General features: G+C 45.0%; 1 protein-coding gene across 5 annotated transcripts in view; it reads right to left on the bottom strand.

Moving 5' to 3' along the window:
- Window positions 1-16,651, bottom strand: part of LOC111861752 (potassium voltage-gated channel subfamily KQT member 1) — a 194,538-nt gene that overhangs the window by 108,038 nt on the left and 69,849 nt on the right. For all 5 annotated transcript variants that reach the window (XM_023846594.2, XM_033750501.1, XM_023846586.2 and 2 more), the window contains 2 exons: window positions 10,323-10,503; window positions 7,381-7,698 (listed from right to left, as the gene is read on the bottom strand). In XM_023846594.2, the coding sequence (XP_023702362.1) occupies window positions 7,381-7,698; window positions 10,323-10,422 (418 nt within the window). In that variant the 5' untranslated portion in view covers window positions 10,423-10,503. The remainder of the gene's footprint in view (window positions 1-7,380; window positions 7,699-10,322; window positions 10,504-16,651) is intronic.

Genomic DNA, 16,651 nt, shown 5'->3' with positions numbered 1-16,651 from the left:
CCAGTAGTAACATCTTACGGCATGTGACGCCGTGTAGTCGGGTAGTTCACCTATGTTTTGCAGGAAGGCAGGCACTGTCTCCAACTGCGTGTTTCGAGTCTCATTCAGATATTAGAAAGACGAAGAGCATTTGTGTTGCTATGTGATGCCATGACGCGGCAGCGCATTGGTTGGGCACTGTCACAAGCGTGTTCGAGTCCCGATGAACCAGTGCAGACTGTCAGTCTACAGACACCTGCTCACGCTAGTTCATCGCTCGTGGATTTCTTATATCCTGAAGATGGAGGCGATATGGTTCTCCGAAACGTCGGTTAACAAAATATCTACATTGCGTCACATCCCAGAAGACGGCATTCTTCGTAGTCACCGCCGTGAAAGCCTCAAATCTTACAATTTTTTAGTAGTTTAATAAGCACTAGCTTTTAAAAAAAATGCCTCAATGTGTTTGTTAGAAATGGAGAAAACAAAGCTTGTAAGTATTTATCAGACTACACGGCGTCACATCTCTGGACATTCGCGGTCCACCTGTCTGCTCTCCGCTTTACGTCCCTACTTTTCTATGCGAGGTGTCCAGCCCATCGCAACCTCCATGACATTAATGCTGTAAACAGTAATCGACCACACGCATTCTGCGGGTCTATCGGCGAACCCTCTGTTATGTAATGGTCACAGCCGTTCACTCACCCTGTCCTTGAACACAAACACTTTTTCCGGGCGCTCAGTTGTACGTTGTTGCTTTGTCGCAAAGGAAAAAATTTCAAATCGGAACAACAAACAAACAAACTGCCTAATTAACTTACCGACTAACCAACTAATCAGTTAACTAACCAAACAAAATTACGTACAAACCCACTAAGTTGCTCCTGTGCATAACTAATTAAACACTACGCCATGAAGACGTATGGGGGAGAGGATGTATAGACCCACATTTTCTTGACCTCGGCACTAGTTGGAGGTGAGTGGTCAGCTTCACGCTCCGGCAGCTTTATCTCCGGGGAAAGAGCCCCCCCCGGAGGTTGGGAGGACCCCAGAGTCGGTCCGGACGACGTGGAGAAGAGAAAATTCCTCACCCTTCCGGGACTCGAACTCCGATGCCTCGGTCGCCCGGCCCGTAGTCAGTCGCTATACCGGCTCCTCACTAAGTAACTGAGCGCCTAATCAAATATCTGAATACGTAAATACTAATCTAGCTAAGCAAGTAACGAAATAACTGCCTATCAGCCTAACTTAGGCTATGAGGTAGAGTTCTTCTTGAAAGCTAACAGTGACTCACATAATCAAGAAATGTCTCGCTTTTACAGAACCCAAACGTTCATTACCGTGCCCACAAGAGGTACCGGTCCTTGTTCTAGGCCAGATTAATCCATTCCGCATCCTCACGTTCTGTTTCCTTACGATCCAATTCAATGATCCCACATCTCAAATACGCGGAGAATTAAACCTAATGAACATAACCAAACGTCTGGAGTTCCTTCGGAAATGTTTGGGCTCGTCCCTTGCTCTTACCCTTACAAATACGCACCCCCCCCCAAAAAAAAACTAGACTCAACAGGTGTATTGGAATTGGAAGACTGAGCACTCAAATCGAAAAGGAAGAAACAAATGGCTTAAAAAGCTGAGCTACATCTGTATTGTTGAGTGGATTCAGTTCGTACCTCACAGGAAACACTGCGCCGTTGCAGCACTTAGACATAGGGCATGTACCCTGAGAAAAATTTTAATTTTAAAATTTGAAAAAGGAAAAGAACAGAAATTTCATAGATACTTTAACTTGAATTAAATTTTTAAAAGTGCTAAATAAAAATCAAAATTAACGCGTGTAGGTTAACAAACAGTTTATACAATTAGAAAGACTGGTGATTTTAAATTTTAACAGGCAGTGTAACAGCTACGTAAGAATACACACCTGATGATGGCCATTTCGGGCCGAAACATGTAGTGTGGAGTGAGGGGAAAGAAGAAAGAACTACAATAAAATTGTTACACTTAAGACGGTGTTTATCTTATATATATATTAATTAATAATGCTATTTCGATTCTAGATATTATGTGGCATCAAAACATATTGGAAGGCTATCATGAAAGGGCAGAAGGGTAAATCGTGGTATATTCCCAAGCACTATACCGGTAATCGCTCGTAAGCTTTAGTTGGATTTATAGCTTAGAGAGATTCGAATCCCTGTCTTCCGAATATAAACTTGCAGCTTCGTGATTGCACAAGCCCATCTCGTTAGAATTTTCGAACAGATCAAACAGTCATAGGATTGACGTCGAGTGTCACTTGAATAACTGCCAATCAGTAGAGTAACAACACAGCCACTTCTCACTGGCTCAGCGTGGCAACATCTGAAGCACCTCTTCATTTCGAGTGGCTGTGAGGAGACGCCTTAACGCCGGCGTCTCGTTAACCTGCTCAAGACAATACGCGTTGGGCCAAGAACTCTAAACCCTTCAGAAGTTTCGAGACTTCTGTTTCACAAAGTAAGGCAATAAAAATGTACGAGGACGAAGCCATTCAAGTGTCGTCACAAATCGTAACAAGCATAAACCAGTAGTTAGTTGATACGACAGGTGTACCTATGCGACCAGCTGAGGCAACATTCAGGCAGAAATAGCAAGACACACACTCATCACTGGATCTTTTGTCTGCTTGAACAAAAATATCGGTGCAAAATACACTGCACATTTTGTTGTGTATGCACAAGTGACAGATCTCAGCTTCCTCCTGTCCTTAAATAGGAATTCAGAAAAAGTTATTTGGGGGATGGCGGGGAAATATGTCCAGTAATTCTATTTGGAATTATCAGTACTATAAATTGGCAAACATTTAATCAAAATCATTTTTTGTGGGCGAGGTACGTATATTTTTTTGATTGAGCTCGGCTAGCGGTCTGTTGTTCGAATCCCGTTCCGTTTAGGGCGTTGGCTAACAAGGTACCATTCGGGTCCACATGCCTATTAAAATGTCACTGCCCCCAAATGGGGCTCGACATCAAGACCGACCGACCGACCGACCGACCGACAGTCGCAATGTGACTTTGACTTGAATTGACATTTGAGTTGAATGTTCAGCTGTGGAGTGTAAACCAGTGGATAGCAGAAGCGGAAGAATCTCCATTGCTAAGATTCGTTACCAGGAAGCGTCTAGTGACGACATTGCAGAGGAATAGCCATTGTTCAGAGCTGCTACCAAGCAACGACTAGTGCAGACAGACTGAGAAAACTTACTGTTGAGTGACTTTTAGTGTGGAAATCAGCAATAGTGTAATACTTATTTCTAGTTACGACCTGTGAATGGCCAATAAATCTATTCACCAATGCAGATCCGTCTATAGTCACTAATACGCGAGGCAACTGGTGTCAGAAGTGGAACCGACATATAAACAAATTTGGCTCTTTTTTTAAATAAGACTCGAAATCAAAACCATAACAACTGCTTCGAGACTGGGCAATGAGAATGTCGTGTTGGTGTAATTACGCAGTTGGGTACAAGAGAGGCTGTTTTGTGAATTACAATTCGCTGCACCCCTGATGCAACTTTATATCCAGCCATTAACACCTGTCCTACATGTTAAATAACGTTTCAATCGATTCACTTAATATAAACATCGGAGTAGGTCATGACGAGCGAAGCACAAATCCAATGTCGGGAAGTGTTGTGTGACGAGTCGACAATTCATAAACAATTTTAATACAACACATTGAACAAACTCATCTTAAATCCATATAAATGAAGACACGATAAGCCTTTAAATGTATAAATAACAACCATAACCAAACTAAAAAGTTGGAGTCATGCTGTGGTATATAAGTGACGTAATTCGTTCAATATATATGAATATTAAATGCCGGCCAGCGAATGAATAACCTTGGCCCACTTTACGTGGCTGCCATCTGTAATATAACTCGAAAGCATGTACAGAGGTGCTGTCTCGGTAGCTCGATCGAAGATGCCTTGGTTTGTAGCACACCGACTGGCGCGTCATCACGTGGGCAATTAAAAAACTACAGACAATAATAGTACAGCGGAATATTTCATAGATGGCGTGACGTCCAAAATAACGACATTCCAAGTTATTACACGAGCAGCAGCCAGCTTGAACTAGATAAGAACAATTTCAGGGCCGTCACCGTTTTGTAATTACGTTGATAAGCCCCTTTCGAAAGGTTACCGTCATCTGGGATGTGACGTAGTGGGCTTACCGGTAACGCTCTAGGCTCATATCCGGGACGTACGCAGTTCGAATCCCGCTCGAAACGAGGGCCTCTCCATGCGAGATTCTTCGTGTTTCTCTTGGTCCATCCTGACAAATTCTGGTAGGGTACCTCAATTCAGACAACTCAATTCATCACTCATTAACCATCCTACAATTCGACGCCAAACAGTGTACACACTGACGTCATCAAATAATGCTCACAAAGCATAAATAGTAACAATTTAAAGGCTTGTTGTCTTTTTAGATTTTGCATCTTGTAGTCTGGTAGATCCTAACAGACGTTTCAAAAGAACGAAAAAATGAAGGTAAAATTTGCGAAGGCCCTATAAAAAAACAACTGATTTCGGTAAATGCTTGCCAATACTGAGTTCAGAATACGGAATATAACTTTTGAAAACGAAATATGGAGGAACTATTTTAAGCATCCAAATAGACAAGACAAGGCACGAGGATATAAAAACAATGAAGATAGGGGTGGTGGGTGGGGAAGCGTCAAAGAGAAGAAATGTAAAATAAAGGAGCCAAATTAAAATAAAAGAATTTATATACATTTGAGCCAATAAGCATGTGAGAGAAGTTGCAATAATTATACAAATTAACTAAATAATATTATTCATAATTTCTGACCAGCATATGTGCCAGGAGAAGCTGATGTCTCATGACAGATGTACTGACAGCTGCAGCGGGACTGCAGACAATTCCTGCTGCCTTCTCTTCGAGGCTGTCAGTGTCTGAATACAGTCGAGTGGTGGGATGACTTATGAATTCGAAATGATTTAAAAGGAAAGGAAGCGACCGTGGCCTATTGGATGTACTATCCCGGTATTTACCCGCAGGGATTTGGGAAAACCACGATGAACCTCGGCTGGGATAGCAGGTGTCCCGCAGAAATTTGAATTGAGCACCTCCCGAATGCAAGTATACAGCGTTGCCGCTAGACCAACATTTTTTGGTAAAGCAGAAACGGAATTTTAATTCTTTTTAATTAAGTTATTGCTTCAGTGGGTTAACCGAATATTTTGTATGTACGAGTAATCGAATCGAATGTTTATTCTTCAGGGGAGTCGAGAATAAAATTTCTAAACCGGACGTCCGTATTATGTCTTCGGACAAATGACACGACGTGAACGCAAACTGAATGACCCTCATTCCTTGCTCCTATTCTCGGCAGCCCGCCATACATCAACATGCTACCATTCAGCACTGTTTACATTAGCTTCAAAGCAGCGAGCAGAGGCATAAAAGAAAGTTAAGCCAAATAAACCACTCCGCTTGTGTGGCAGTCAGCATCATATGCCCCTTACCGGAAATTGGGGGAGGGGGATAAGGCAAAATCCACGTAATGTTCCTTCAGCGGTAACACGGCCGCCGGTAAGGAGACACAAGCCGCCAAACATATGCGCCTCCATGGATTTAAGAAAAAATTAAGGAAATATATAAAAATACATAAAATATTAATTTACATAACTATTATTCTGTCTTCAATACTATAAGGGTAGTAGTTTTCAAACGTCGTAAATACTCCCCCCCCCACCGCTCTCAGCAAAGATTTTATAGCCCTATCCCTTTTTAACTCTGTGTACAAAGAACAGCTTTCTTCGGTTTTAAAATGAACACGCTCTCTCTTTTAAACGCTTTATCCTTTTAAGTACTGAATTTCATCTAAATAATATATAACATTTCAGTTCGGACCTCACAGGAAACTGATGAAACGGCAACTCAGTTTCCTCAATTTGGGCTACTCCATTCAGTAACGTGTGTTCAACCCAGGCTGATTGCAGTTGCGTTGCGGTTGCCAGTTTCTTTGGTGTGCCCTCGCTCTTAGAGTTAGAATTAAGAGTTAAGAGTTTTTTTCGCATAGTGGGGGGTGGAGTCCAGTTGGATCCACTCGGCACGGCGGCCACTGATTGACCTTTGTACCTGCACGGGTGATTATGATGGAGAATTTGGTGGAATGAAGATTGGCAGGGTAAATCGAAGTACTCGGAGAAAACCTACCCCAGCGCCACTTTGTCCACCACAAATCCCACTAGAGTTAGAGTTACTTTTCCACTGGCGGTTTACCGCCAATCAGTTCGTCGTGGCGACAAGCCCCTCGAGACTCAGGACCAGAGAATTTACTTTTGCAACTGAACACTTGGTTTCATGTTCATGTAACATCCTCTTTAACGAGAGGATGGGTCTGTAGTTTACAATTGCTCCTGGTCCTAGCCAGCGCAGCCATTCTGAGGTCGGACTCCCGCGGGACTCGTGGCCATATTTTACTGTTTCAGATTCGAGACTCCCCAACCTGGAGGGCCAGGTCCCCGTATTCATATCCCCCAGGAACAGGGTGGCCCACTCGGACACCAGCACCAACATAAGATAGGCTATACTGTAAACCATCTGCCAGAGTTAAGAACACTCCACACGCATGAGACCCAGCGCCTATGTCTTTACACTAAATGGAGGACTTTTCTTCAAGGACGAGTCGACATGTTTCAGACATTGAAATATTGTACGGACAACAAGTTTGTGACGCTGGTAATATTAACGCAAATGTTCTGTTTATGGACATTATCCGTCGTCCGCTTTTTGTTTAAAACACACAACGTTTAGGAGATTGGATTCTGTTTCCGGAGATAGGGACTAGCTCTATCGATTGGACGCAACCGAGTAGGTTCAACCTGAAGACGGAGCCGGAATCCAGTCTCCGAAACGTCGTTGTGTTTTAAACAAAAACACGTCGGAATCCAGTCTCCGAAACGTCGTTGTGTTGTAAACAAAAAACACGTCGGTAGATAATGTCCAGAAACACAAAAATTGTATGAAGTGTTGAATGTTTCGGTTCAATATGAATGCACCCCCTGAAGATGGTCCCGTGTGCCCGAAACATGTACAAAATACAAGGAAATAGCTCGGATGGTGATTTACATCTTGCGGCATGACAGGGACAGCTTTACACGTGGCTATTTTTACACACGTCACAATCCCTCCGGCCTTAAACTGTGTAAAGGATCTTTGTGGCCGAGTCGTAATGACGTAGTTCGTTACGTCATCACCAGAAAGTTACTGGATTCTATTTTTAACCTACAATAGGCACCAAAATCACCACACCGCAGATCCTTGGTGTGACGTACCCTCACAGATGTCTTGAAATAAGGACTGCGGTCCTGCAACTCACCTCCCGGACCAAACGTGTCGCTGTTGTTATCAGCCAATATGACGTCACTCCCGCTGCTTCTGCTCTGCTGCTGCTGACCCATTCCACCGGTGGCATAGCTCCGGTTACTACGTGTGCTGTTGTTGCTCTCTCTTCGCTCTGGGGAGATGCCGCCCGGTGTCATGACAATTGGGGGCTCCAGCCCCCCTGGGGACAAATTAGACACGAAGGAGAGCTTGTCTGGATCATTCTCTAAGCCATAGTTCCCTGCCCCGGGATTCGAAGACAGCTCCAATATGGTGACGCTCAGATGTTGTCTACTGCTCGAGCTAGAGGGACCTGAAACAATTGAATTACTCTGTCGCGTAACTTGTCGACACAGACACAGGGTTCAGAGCGTTCGGTAAGAAGGGCTTAAGTCAAATTTTGTCAAATTGGGGGTACGTAACCAGACAAGTACCGCGTCAGGAACGATTCAACTTAAACACGGAGGTTGGGATAATGTGTTGCGCGTTCAGGGTTATCGCACACCTCAGGTGGTGGTCATGGATGAGTATTCAGCAATGGTGGAATGATGATTAGCAGGGGAAAACCACAGAGATTCTGAGAAAAATGTTCTGCCCCCGCGCGACTTCGCTCACAACGAATCTGATATGAAATTACTGAAGATTGAATTTGTGGTTTTCGAGCGTCGGTAAATATTACGATTAGGGTGTCGTATGGTGTGCGACACCGTCAAGGTTGGTATACAGCTATCAACGTTTGGAGGAACTGCTGGTTCCACTGAAGTGCCCCAGAAGGTTCTATCAATCTGTGCAAAGCTGCAGACGCGAAATTTACCGTTCAGTTTTCAACAGACATCCCGCTGGTGCTGACAGGCACACCGGACAGCAGAGATGCGAGTCTGTCATTAGTACGTAATGTAGTTGGTTAGCCGCTTCTTGGACGTTTCTGCGGACAGAGGAAAATGAAATCATTTGATAAACTGGTAGATCCTATACGTTTCTAACGATGCTCGCTTCTTGGACGTTTCTGAGGACAGAGAAAAATGAAAACATTTGATAAACTGGTAGATCCTATACGTTTCTAACGATGCTCGCTTCTTGGACGTTTCTGAGGACAGAGAAAGTTGAAAACATTTTATAAACTGGTAGATCCTATACGTTTCTAACGATGCTCGCTTCTTGGACGTTTCTGAGGACAGAGAAAAATGAAAACATTTGATAAACTGGTAGATCCTAAACGTTTCTAACGATCCTCGCTTCTTGGACGTTTCTGGGGACAGAGAAAGACGAAATCATTTGATAAACTGGTAGATCCTAACGTTTCTAACGATGCTCTATGTCATGGAGAACCCTGTACTCCTGAATGTCATAGTCTACGACACTCAGGAGTACAGGATTCTTGGAGTTCGTCCATCATCCTGTATTCTAGAGAAAGCAATGTTTCGGAGACTGCATCTGTTTCCGTCCTCAGGTGATGGGATAGGAAATATCTACTCCGTTGGGTCCTTTAGAAAGAACTATTCCAAAACCCCGGTAATCCCGACTTTATAGATTGTTTAAAACAGGTAAAGACAATGGAAAGGACTGTAATTGCGCATGTCAGCTGTTAAAAATAACAAAGGAAAGAAATCACTGAACAACCAACGAGGAGGTGGGGTATGTTGGTGTATATGTTGGCGAAACAACGAAGCAAATATACTGTCACTGAACACCAGAAGAAACACAACAAAAACAAACTCCGTGGCCTTAGACCGCAAGCGAACCATACCGACCGAGCGACCGTCGCTTGTCGGCGAAGTTAGTGCCAACTATAACGGATAGAGGGTGTCGCGTGGTCAGCGCAACGAATCCCAACGGTCGTTAATTTCGGTTTTCTAGACCGGAGTCTAGACTACTTTTCCATTCAAGTAGCTCCTCAATTATCCTCACGAGGCTGAGTGGACCCCGTTCCAGACCCGATACTTCTCAGAAAAACTGGTAGCGCCGGGAATCAAACCCGGGACCTCTTGGTCTGTAACCATGAACTCTGACCTCTAGACCACCGAGGCGGTCTACACCAGATCAAATGGAGAAGCAATTCGAAAGCTAAAATTGATTCACTAATAAAACTGAATCAAATGTCTCTATTCCACGACAGGTGAACTGATCATCGGAACACCTTTGTCAGTAAGGGCTGTGTATAAACTGGGTTCAAGTCCCGGAAAAAATCAGAAAAACTTACCTAACGTTGTGTCCCTGGCGAGTCATAAGAAGACCGAAGTAATATAAATTTAATCATATTGAATTATTATTCTACGATCACCCAGATAATAGCATTAATCAGAGTCCTACTTGAGAAGCTAACAGTCGCTCAGCTGGCAGCGAAATCCCAAGCTAAAAAGCGGGAATCCCAAAGTTCATTGCCGTGTCCACAAGAGCCCTTCTGTTAACCCTATCCTGAGCCAGATGAATCCAACTGATACCATCACATCTTATTTCCTTTAAATTTATTTTAATAGCATTTCCCATCTACTACTAAACCTTCCCTGTGTTATTCTCAATTCAGGATTCAGGGCTAAGAATTTAATTTTTCATTTACAGGATGTGTGTGTGCTACATTCCTGGCCCAGCTCATCTTCATTTTACCACCCTAATAATTTCTGGTAAAGAATATGGGCCGATATATTCACATGTAAGCAGTGTAAGAAAATTTATACGGATCGCCCCGGATTTGCGAGTGTCTCTACTGAAACACAGATGGCACCACTGTATGTGTTCAAGATCCCTTGGTATTAATATCTGACATATCTCCCCCACAAATACAGGAGCAACCACGGTGAAGAGCACAAACCAAGTTGCGCCTCTCCAGCTCCTCCTATTAATCCCCCCCCCCTTCTCAGCCTCGCAAGAATGAACAAAACTTTTCTGTTCTGAAACGGCCTGCCGGCCACACCCACAGTGGGGTACATGTCTACTTACTGGGGCGGATAAGAGGGAGGCTCGTCGGGGGCGCCAGCAGACCCTGAGCCTCCTCACTAGGTTCCAGCTCCAGCGCCATGCCGTCTTCACCCTCCCGCATACAGCGCAGGGGGTGTGCTCACGGGAAAGTGCATCACCTGGACGCGTGAACTGCGGAGACATCTGGTGGAGACATGTCGCCCTGAAACAAGCGCTCGTATGAGATTCCGGTTCCACAGAATTGTGAAGGGAGACACCTCAACACTGGTCTCTGGTAAACAGCCTTCGGTTCCTTCCATGCAAGGGAGGCGTTCATTTTGTGTGGTGTGTCCTGTGTTTTGTTTGTGTAAGGTAAAGGTAAAGCTGTCGGTCACAGTGGCCGCGCGGTCTAAGGCATGCACTGTCTTCGCTCGCTCGGAAGCCGGGATCGTGGGTTCGAATCCCACTCAGGGCATGGATGTTTGTGTGCGTTTTTCTGTGTTTGTCTACAGGTAGAGGCCTTGCGACGAGATGATCACTCGCCCAAGGAGTCCTACCGTATGTGTAAGATCTAGNAACGGCGTATTTTATAAATCCCTCCCGTCAGTCTCTATATCTGTCGTTGTTAGGTAATAAAGTAAAGAGGTAAAGGTATTCCCTTAACAGACCGTGGAGGCCCATAGGGTTGTGAGACGTCGAGGTTCCCACATTTTCTACACAATCTGTTCACAGGTGNACGCTGCGGCGTGCCCCGTGTTATTTGTGTGTTGTGTCTTATTGTAGTATCACTGCCACCGGGTAAAAACCCATTTGAAGTTTATATATAATATAATAGTTGGTTAAGGCACTATGCTACAAGCCGCAAGGTCGCGGGATCGAATCCCGATCTGGATTTTTCCAATTTACCTAATCCTCCTGTCGCAGTATGGCCCTGAGGTCGACTCAGACTCCAACAGAAGTGAGTACCAGAGGAATCTTCCTGGGGTATAAAGGGCGACCGGTGCGTAAGGCTGATACCTGACGGCCATCTGTGAGCCGACTGTCTAGAAAATGTGGGAACCTCGACGTCTCACAACCCTATGGGCCTCCACGGTCTGTTAAGGGAATACCTTTACCTCTTTACTTTATTACCTAACAACGACAGATATAGAGACTGACGGGAGGGATTTATAAAATACGCCGTTGTGATTGGCCCAGAGGTGCCATGATGTACATATAAAGTTTCATAAAGACTGGTTCAGGCATTCAGAAGTTGATAATGGGGAACACACAGACAGCAGGGACAACGCATAAACCTACTTGCATTCTTTTCAAAATAAGGGAAATGGGCTTATGACACAGTGGCGCGTGAAAGAGAACGGCGCTGGAACCGCTATTCGAAGCCCATGAGGTTGAGGCTTCATTATGTCGGTAAAATATAGCCTCGTCACGGCAGGGGTAGAAGCGGTGGATTCTGGGGGAGAATAAGTGCTCAAGTCTTGTGAATTAACTGACGTCATTCGGGGAAGTGAGAAATGGAGGCCACTATTTGCTCGTTTCGCAGCAGTCAGAACACTCTTCTCCAAAAGTCTGTAAAACCTTTCGCTCGGTTCAAGAGACACGTTAATAACGATGGTGGACCACAGCGGTCACTATGAACAGTGCTGTCTTCTGGGATGTGACGCCGTATAGTCCGGTAGAAGCCGACTGACAGTGCTGACGTTGGAGCTTGTCAACTTCTTAATTTCCTTACTCATAGGCCATGAAGATGGACGCAGTACGTCCTTCCGAAACATTGTTGTTCTACCGGACTACACGGCGTTACATCCCAAAAGATTTTTGGCATATTCAAAACAAAAACTTTCAGAGTGTGCCTGCTACTATTCCTATCTTCCTGGTTTGACACCGTGTAGTCTGGTGTATCGGTAACGTTTTGGATGACTCCCCTGTCTCAATGTAGTTTGTTGTTTAGTTTACACTGTCAGTATACATTAAATTGCGTTCAAACGCAGAATGACTGATGAATGGTGAATTGTAAAGGATCTGAAAGGAAGCGGTAGTGACACGAGACATTTCCCGAAATCTACTTGGAGGGACAGACGAAAATAACGGGAAATCTACGTCAAGATAGTTTGTGTTCCGACGGAGATCTGAACCCGGGACCTCTAGAATAAAAGTCTCCTACGTTACCGCTTGAGCCAACGAGAACGGTACTGAAGGTTGGCTAAAGCTTTTCCGAAACGTCGAATAAGCCACTCGCCGCCGTGAGAACCTCAAACACGCTAGTCGCATTCCCGCGCTAGTCTGTCTGTCCGTCCGCGTGCAACAACGCAAGAATGGCAGAACGGGTTTTCATTAAATTTGGTACTGGGAAGTTCGGCTAATTTCTGACAACTGACTTCAGTTTTGGTTGAAATCGGACAACAATGGGCAGTCCATCATATAAAAAGATACGCGCGATTGTGCGCCATCTCCAGTGTCAACTCGGTAAACAGCTACCGAAGAGAAAAGAAAAAAAAATATTTTGAACAGAAGTTTTAGAGAAGGGTGAAGTCTTCCGGCATTCCAGACAATTAAACACAGATCAGCGACCGTACCCAGAACTGTTATGCTACCCGCACATTTCCAAACTTGGCTCCTCAGCAATCCACAATTGGCTCCAGAATACACGCGAAGATTGCCGAAGTACCATACTAACTCCGTGGCATGTAGTCCGCAAGCGAACTATACCGACCGAGCGACCGCCGCTTGTCGGCGAAGTTAGTGCCAACTTTTGTGGATAGAGGGTGTCACGTGGTCAGCGCAACGGATCCCCACGGCCGTTAATTAAACCGAAGTACCATACTTATTTAAAATTCACATGGTTTCAGTCCGGGTATATTTGTTGCGTTAAGAAGCGAGACGGCGCTTCCATGGTCGCTATTATGAAATCTTCCCAGTGGGGGGGGGCAGACAATAGCTTACAAATTGCATTTAAGCCGTTAATCCCATTTCTGCAATGTATAGCCCAGTTTCCATATTCCGCAAGAAAAAAAGGAGGCTTGTGGGAATATCTTGCTGTGTGTCTGTGCTCCGCCCAATCATTTCTACATAACGGCTCTGTAAACACGTTCCCGCGGTAACGAACAAACGCACGGTGTTTTCTACTCGTCCGTGCCGCAACCCGGCAACCGACCATTTATCAAGAGTCTCTCTTCGTGGTAACTCGTTCCACCTCCCGTTGCCCAGCAACGGTTAGACATGTCTCAATACTGAATTTGCAATGAATGGAAACCAGGCGATTAGCTCTTCCCGGAACTTCTTGATATACTTTTAATCAATATTATTATTTCTTATATTTCCTTCCTCATTCAAATTTTCCTTAGGAAAAAAAAATATGAGTGTCAGGCGCCCAGTATGCCCCTCCACCCTTCGCAGCGCCCATGACAGAGTTTAAAATCGATGTATCGCTACTCTCACTGAAATCCTCAGTTTCATGTTACTTATAAAACAGAACCAAAAATTTGTATTCACGAATTGAAAATATGTAAAGAGGGAACATGAGAGAAAAGGAATGAAAATTGTTACCATGAGTGTACACCTCCCAGCATCTTCCGTAACTGTTCCTTCTAATGTTCTCCGCCATGTCTCGCCCGCGTAAACAATATTGGAAAGCATCTGCCCCACTAAGGTACAGTCTTACACAGAATTATCAGCCGCGGTCCTCGAAACTTCTAATGGGAATACGCGCTACTGCAGTGCTCAACTTCTGTGAACGGGTTCCTCATATGCAGCGAATATTTCACTTACGGCCCGCCTAAAATTGGCGTTATTTTAGATCAATATGGCAGGAAACCAACACGACAAGACAACGTTTGGTGAAAGTTCGCCATTAAACAATGTGACAATATCGGCAAAACGGTTTATGACATAATCACTGAACCTACGTTCTCACGTGACCTACGTTTCATCGCGCATCCGTGCGAGTCAAAGTCGTAACATGCGGTAGCGTAGTTGTTTGATGCACTATGCCATAAGCCGAAAAGTCGCGGGTTCGATTCTCGATGAGGTCACTGGAATTTCAATTCATCCTGCCCTGGGGTCGACACAGCCTCTAAAAGAAATTAGTACCATGAATTTTCCTGGGGGGTAAAGGGCGACCAGTCGACGGGTAAAGCTGACCTCACCGCCATCTATGAGCAGATTGTCTAGTAAATGTGGGAACCTCAACATCTCACAACCCTATGGGCTTCCACGGCCTGTTACAGGGACAGCTTTACCTTACCAATAAAAGTAAAGTAAGTAAAGCTATCCCTGTAACAGGAGGTGGAGGCCCACAGGGTTGTGAGATGTTGAGGTTCCCACATTTTCTAGACAATCGGCTCATAGATGGCGGTAAGGTTGTCAGCCTTACTCGCCGGCCGCCTTTACCCCCAAGAATATTCCTGGTACTCATTTCTGTTAGAGGCTGAGTCGACCCCAGGGCCATAGTGCGGCTGGAAGGATTAGATCACTTGAAAAAATCAAATGACCTCATCAGGACTTGAACCCTTGACCTTCTGGCTTGTAGCATAGTATCTCAACTAACTATGCTACCGCGTGCACCTTACCTTACCAATACAACTGAAAATCCTAACACAAATTTCAATAAACCACGTTAAAATGTTCATCAGATATGTGAACAATTCATTCGCGGCCTTGTGTGGTGAACCACGCTTTATTATGAATGAATACGGCTGAGAGCGGAGTAGCCCGCACTCAGTTCGAACAGTCTCTCTCTATGGAAAGCGCACATGCACGTGAGCCCATGGCTCCATATGCCCAAGAAGAATCAGTGACACGCTCCCATACGGAGTTCTAAGAAAACATGTGGAACAGAGGGAAAGACAGGCACACAGATGGCAAATGGACAGACATGCCCTGCACAAGTGAAGTCACGTGTTAGTTGTTACAGAAGAGCCAGAAAATGGAGAGGCAATCACTTCAGGTCGATACCGCTTCGCGTCCCTTCAAGGAACATTTTGTTAGGCTTTGTTCTATGTCAATGTGAGACACAAGATACATGCCGCATATGCATTCCGCACCCCAGAGCAGACGTTAGCGTCTATTGCCATTCAGACGCTGCAACAAGTTGGTGTGTGGACGGGAACGCTCGGTATAGCGACGACCTGCGAGCTGGACATGGGGAGGTTACATTCCCGACAGAGGAAAACATATTTTTCTCCCAGCAACCAGGCTCTGGGGCCCACCAATGGGCGCCGGGGTCTCTACCCATCCACTCTCACATGTTTGCACAGCGTAGTGATTAATTATTTAAGCACAGGACAACTTTTCCTACGAGAAGCATTGCGCCTGTTTCCTTTGTTACGCTTCTCACGACTATAGCGACGGGCTATGGGCTGGACGTCTGGGTTTCAAGCCCCGGCACAATTAAGGGGTTCACAACGGCTCTGGGGCCCACCCAGGCTCCTAACTGATGGGTATAGGGGGCTCTTCCCCCGGGTAACGAAGCGGGGGTGAAGCTCACCACCCACCTCCATCTAGTGCCTAGATGAAAAATGGTGGAGCTATACCTCCACTGCCAGTACATTTCCATGGCACAGTGCTTAATTAATGAAGCACATGAACAACTTCACCTTTAGAATGCTCTTCAAAAGATGAATAAGAGAGGAGGAAGTGGGAGAGCTTCTTTGGGGGGGGGGTAATGAGAACTGTATTGTAGCGTGTAAATCTGTTAATAGGTAGCGAAATAAGTTACAATACAACAGACACTGCTAAGTAACGGCTTCGAAAACAAGCATGTTTCCACGGAAACTGCACTGCGGAAGAGTAGCGGTGTTTTTTACGCGGTCCGTGCCAGGACGTTATAAGCTGGTCAAGTTAGTGAGATAACCGCTTGTATATATTGTACATAGAAATAGGAATTAAGATTAAAAATGTAAGTGTATGTAAATACTGACAATGGACATACTAATACGGACTATGACTGACAAATGACAGACCCGAACTCTCGTCAGAGAGGGCGCCCCAAATGAGCAGGACAGTAACTTTCATATAAGAAAAAAAAAATCTGGTCATGAGCCAAGACAGACAGACTGACGGACTGTCAGTCGCAATGTGACTTGAACTTGGAGATAACCGCCGGGGTTCAGTTGTGAGCTACTGCTGTAAGAAGCCGGTAGCTGAGGCCGCGGACAGTTCGGGAACCCAGAGGATGGGGAACGTCGTCGTTGAAAGTCGCTACCAAGCAACGGCTGGTGAAGACTCGATCTAGTGTGTCCTGCAGTGATTTGTGAAGTGTGTGTAGCACAATCCTTACTTGTAGTTACGAGTTGCAGGTGTTCAATAAATCTGATTAGAAATTCAAACCCCGTCTATAGTCACTCTATCACGCGACAGGCTTATTCTGTGAC

Source organism: Cryptotermes secundus, unplaced genomic scaffold, assembly GCF_002891405.2.
Source record: "Cryptotermes secundus unplaced genomic scaffold, Csec_1.0 scaffold136, whole genome shotgun sequence".
NCBI classification, from domain to species: domain Eukaryota; kingdom Metazoa; phylum Arthropoda; class Insecta; order Blattodea; family Kalotermitidae; genus Cryptotermes; species Cryptotermes secundus.
The sequence above is the reverse complement of the archived record's forward strand: the minus strand, read 5'-3'. Positions and strand labels throughout refer to the sequence as shown.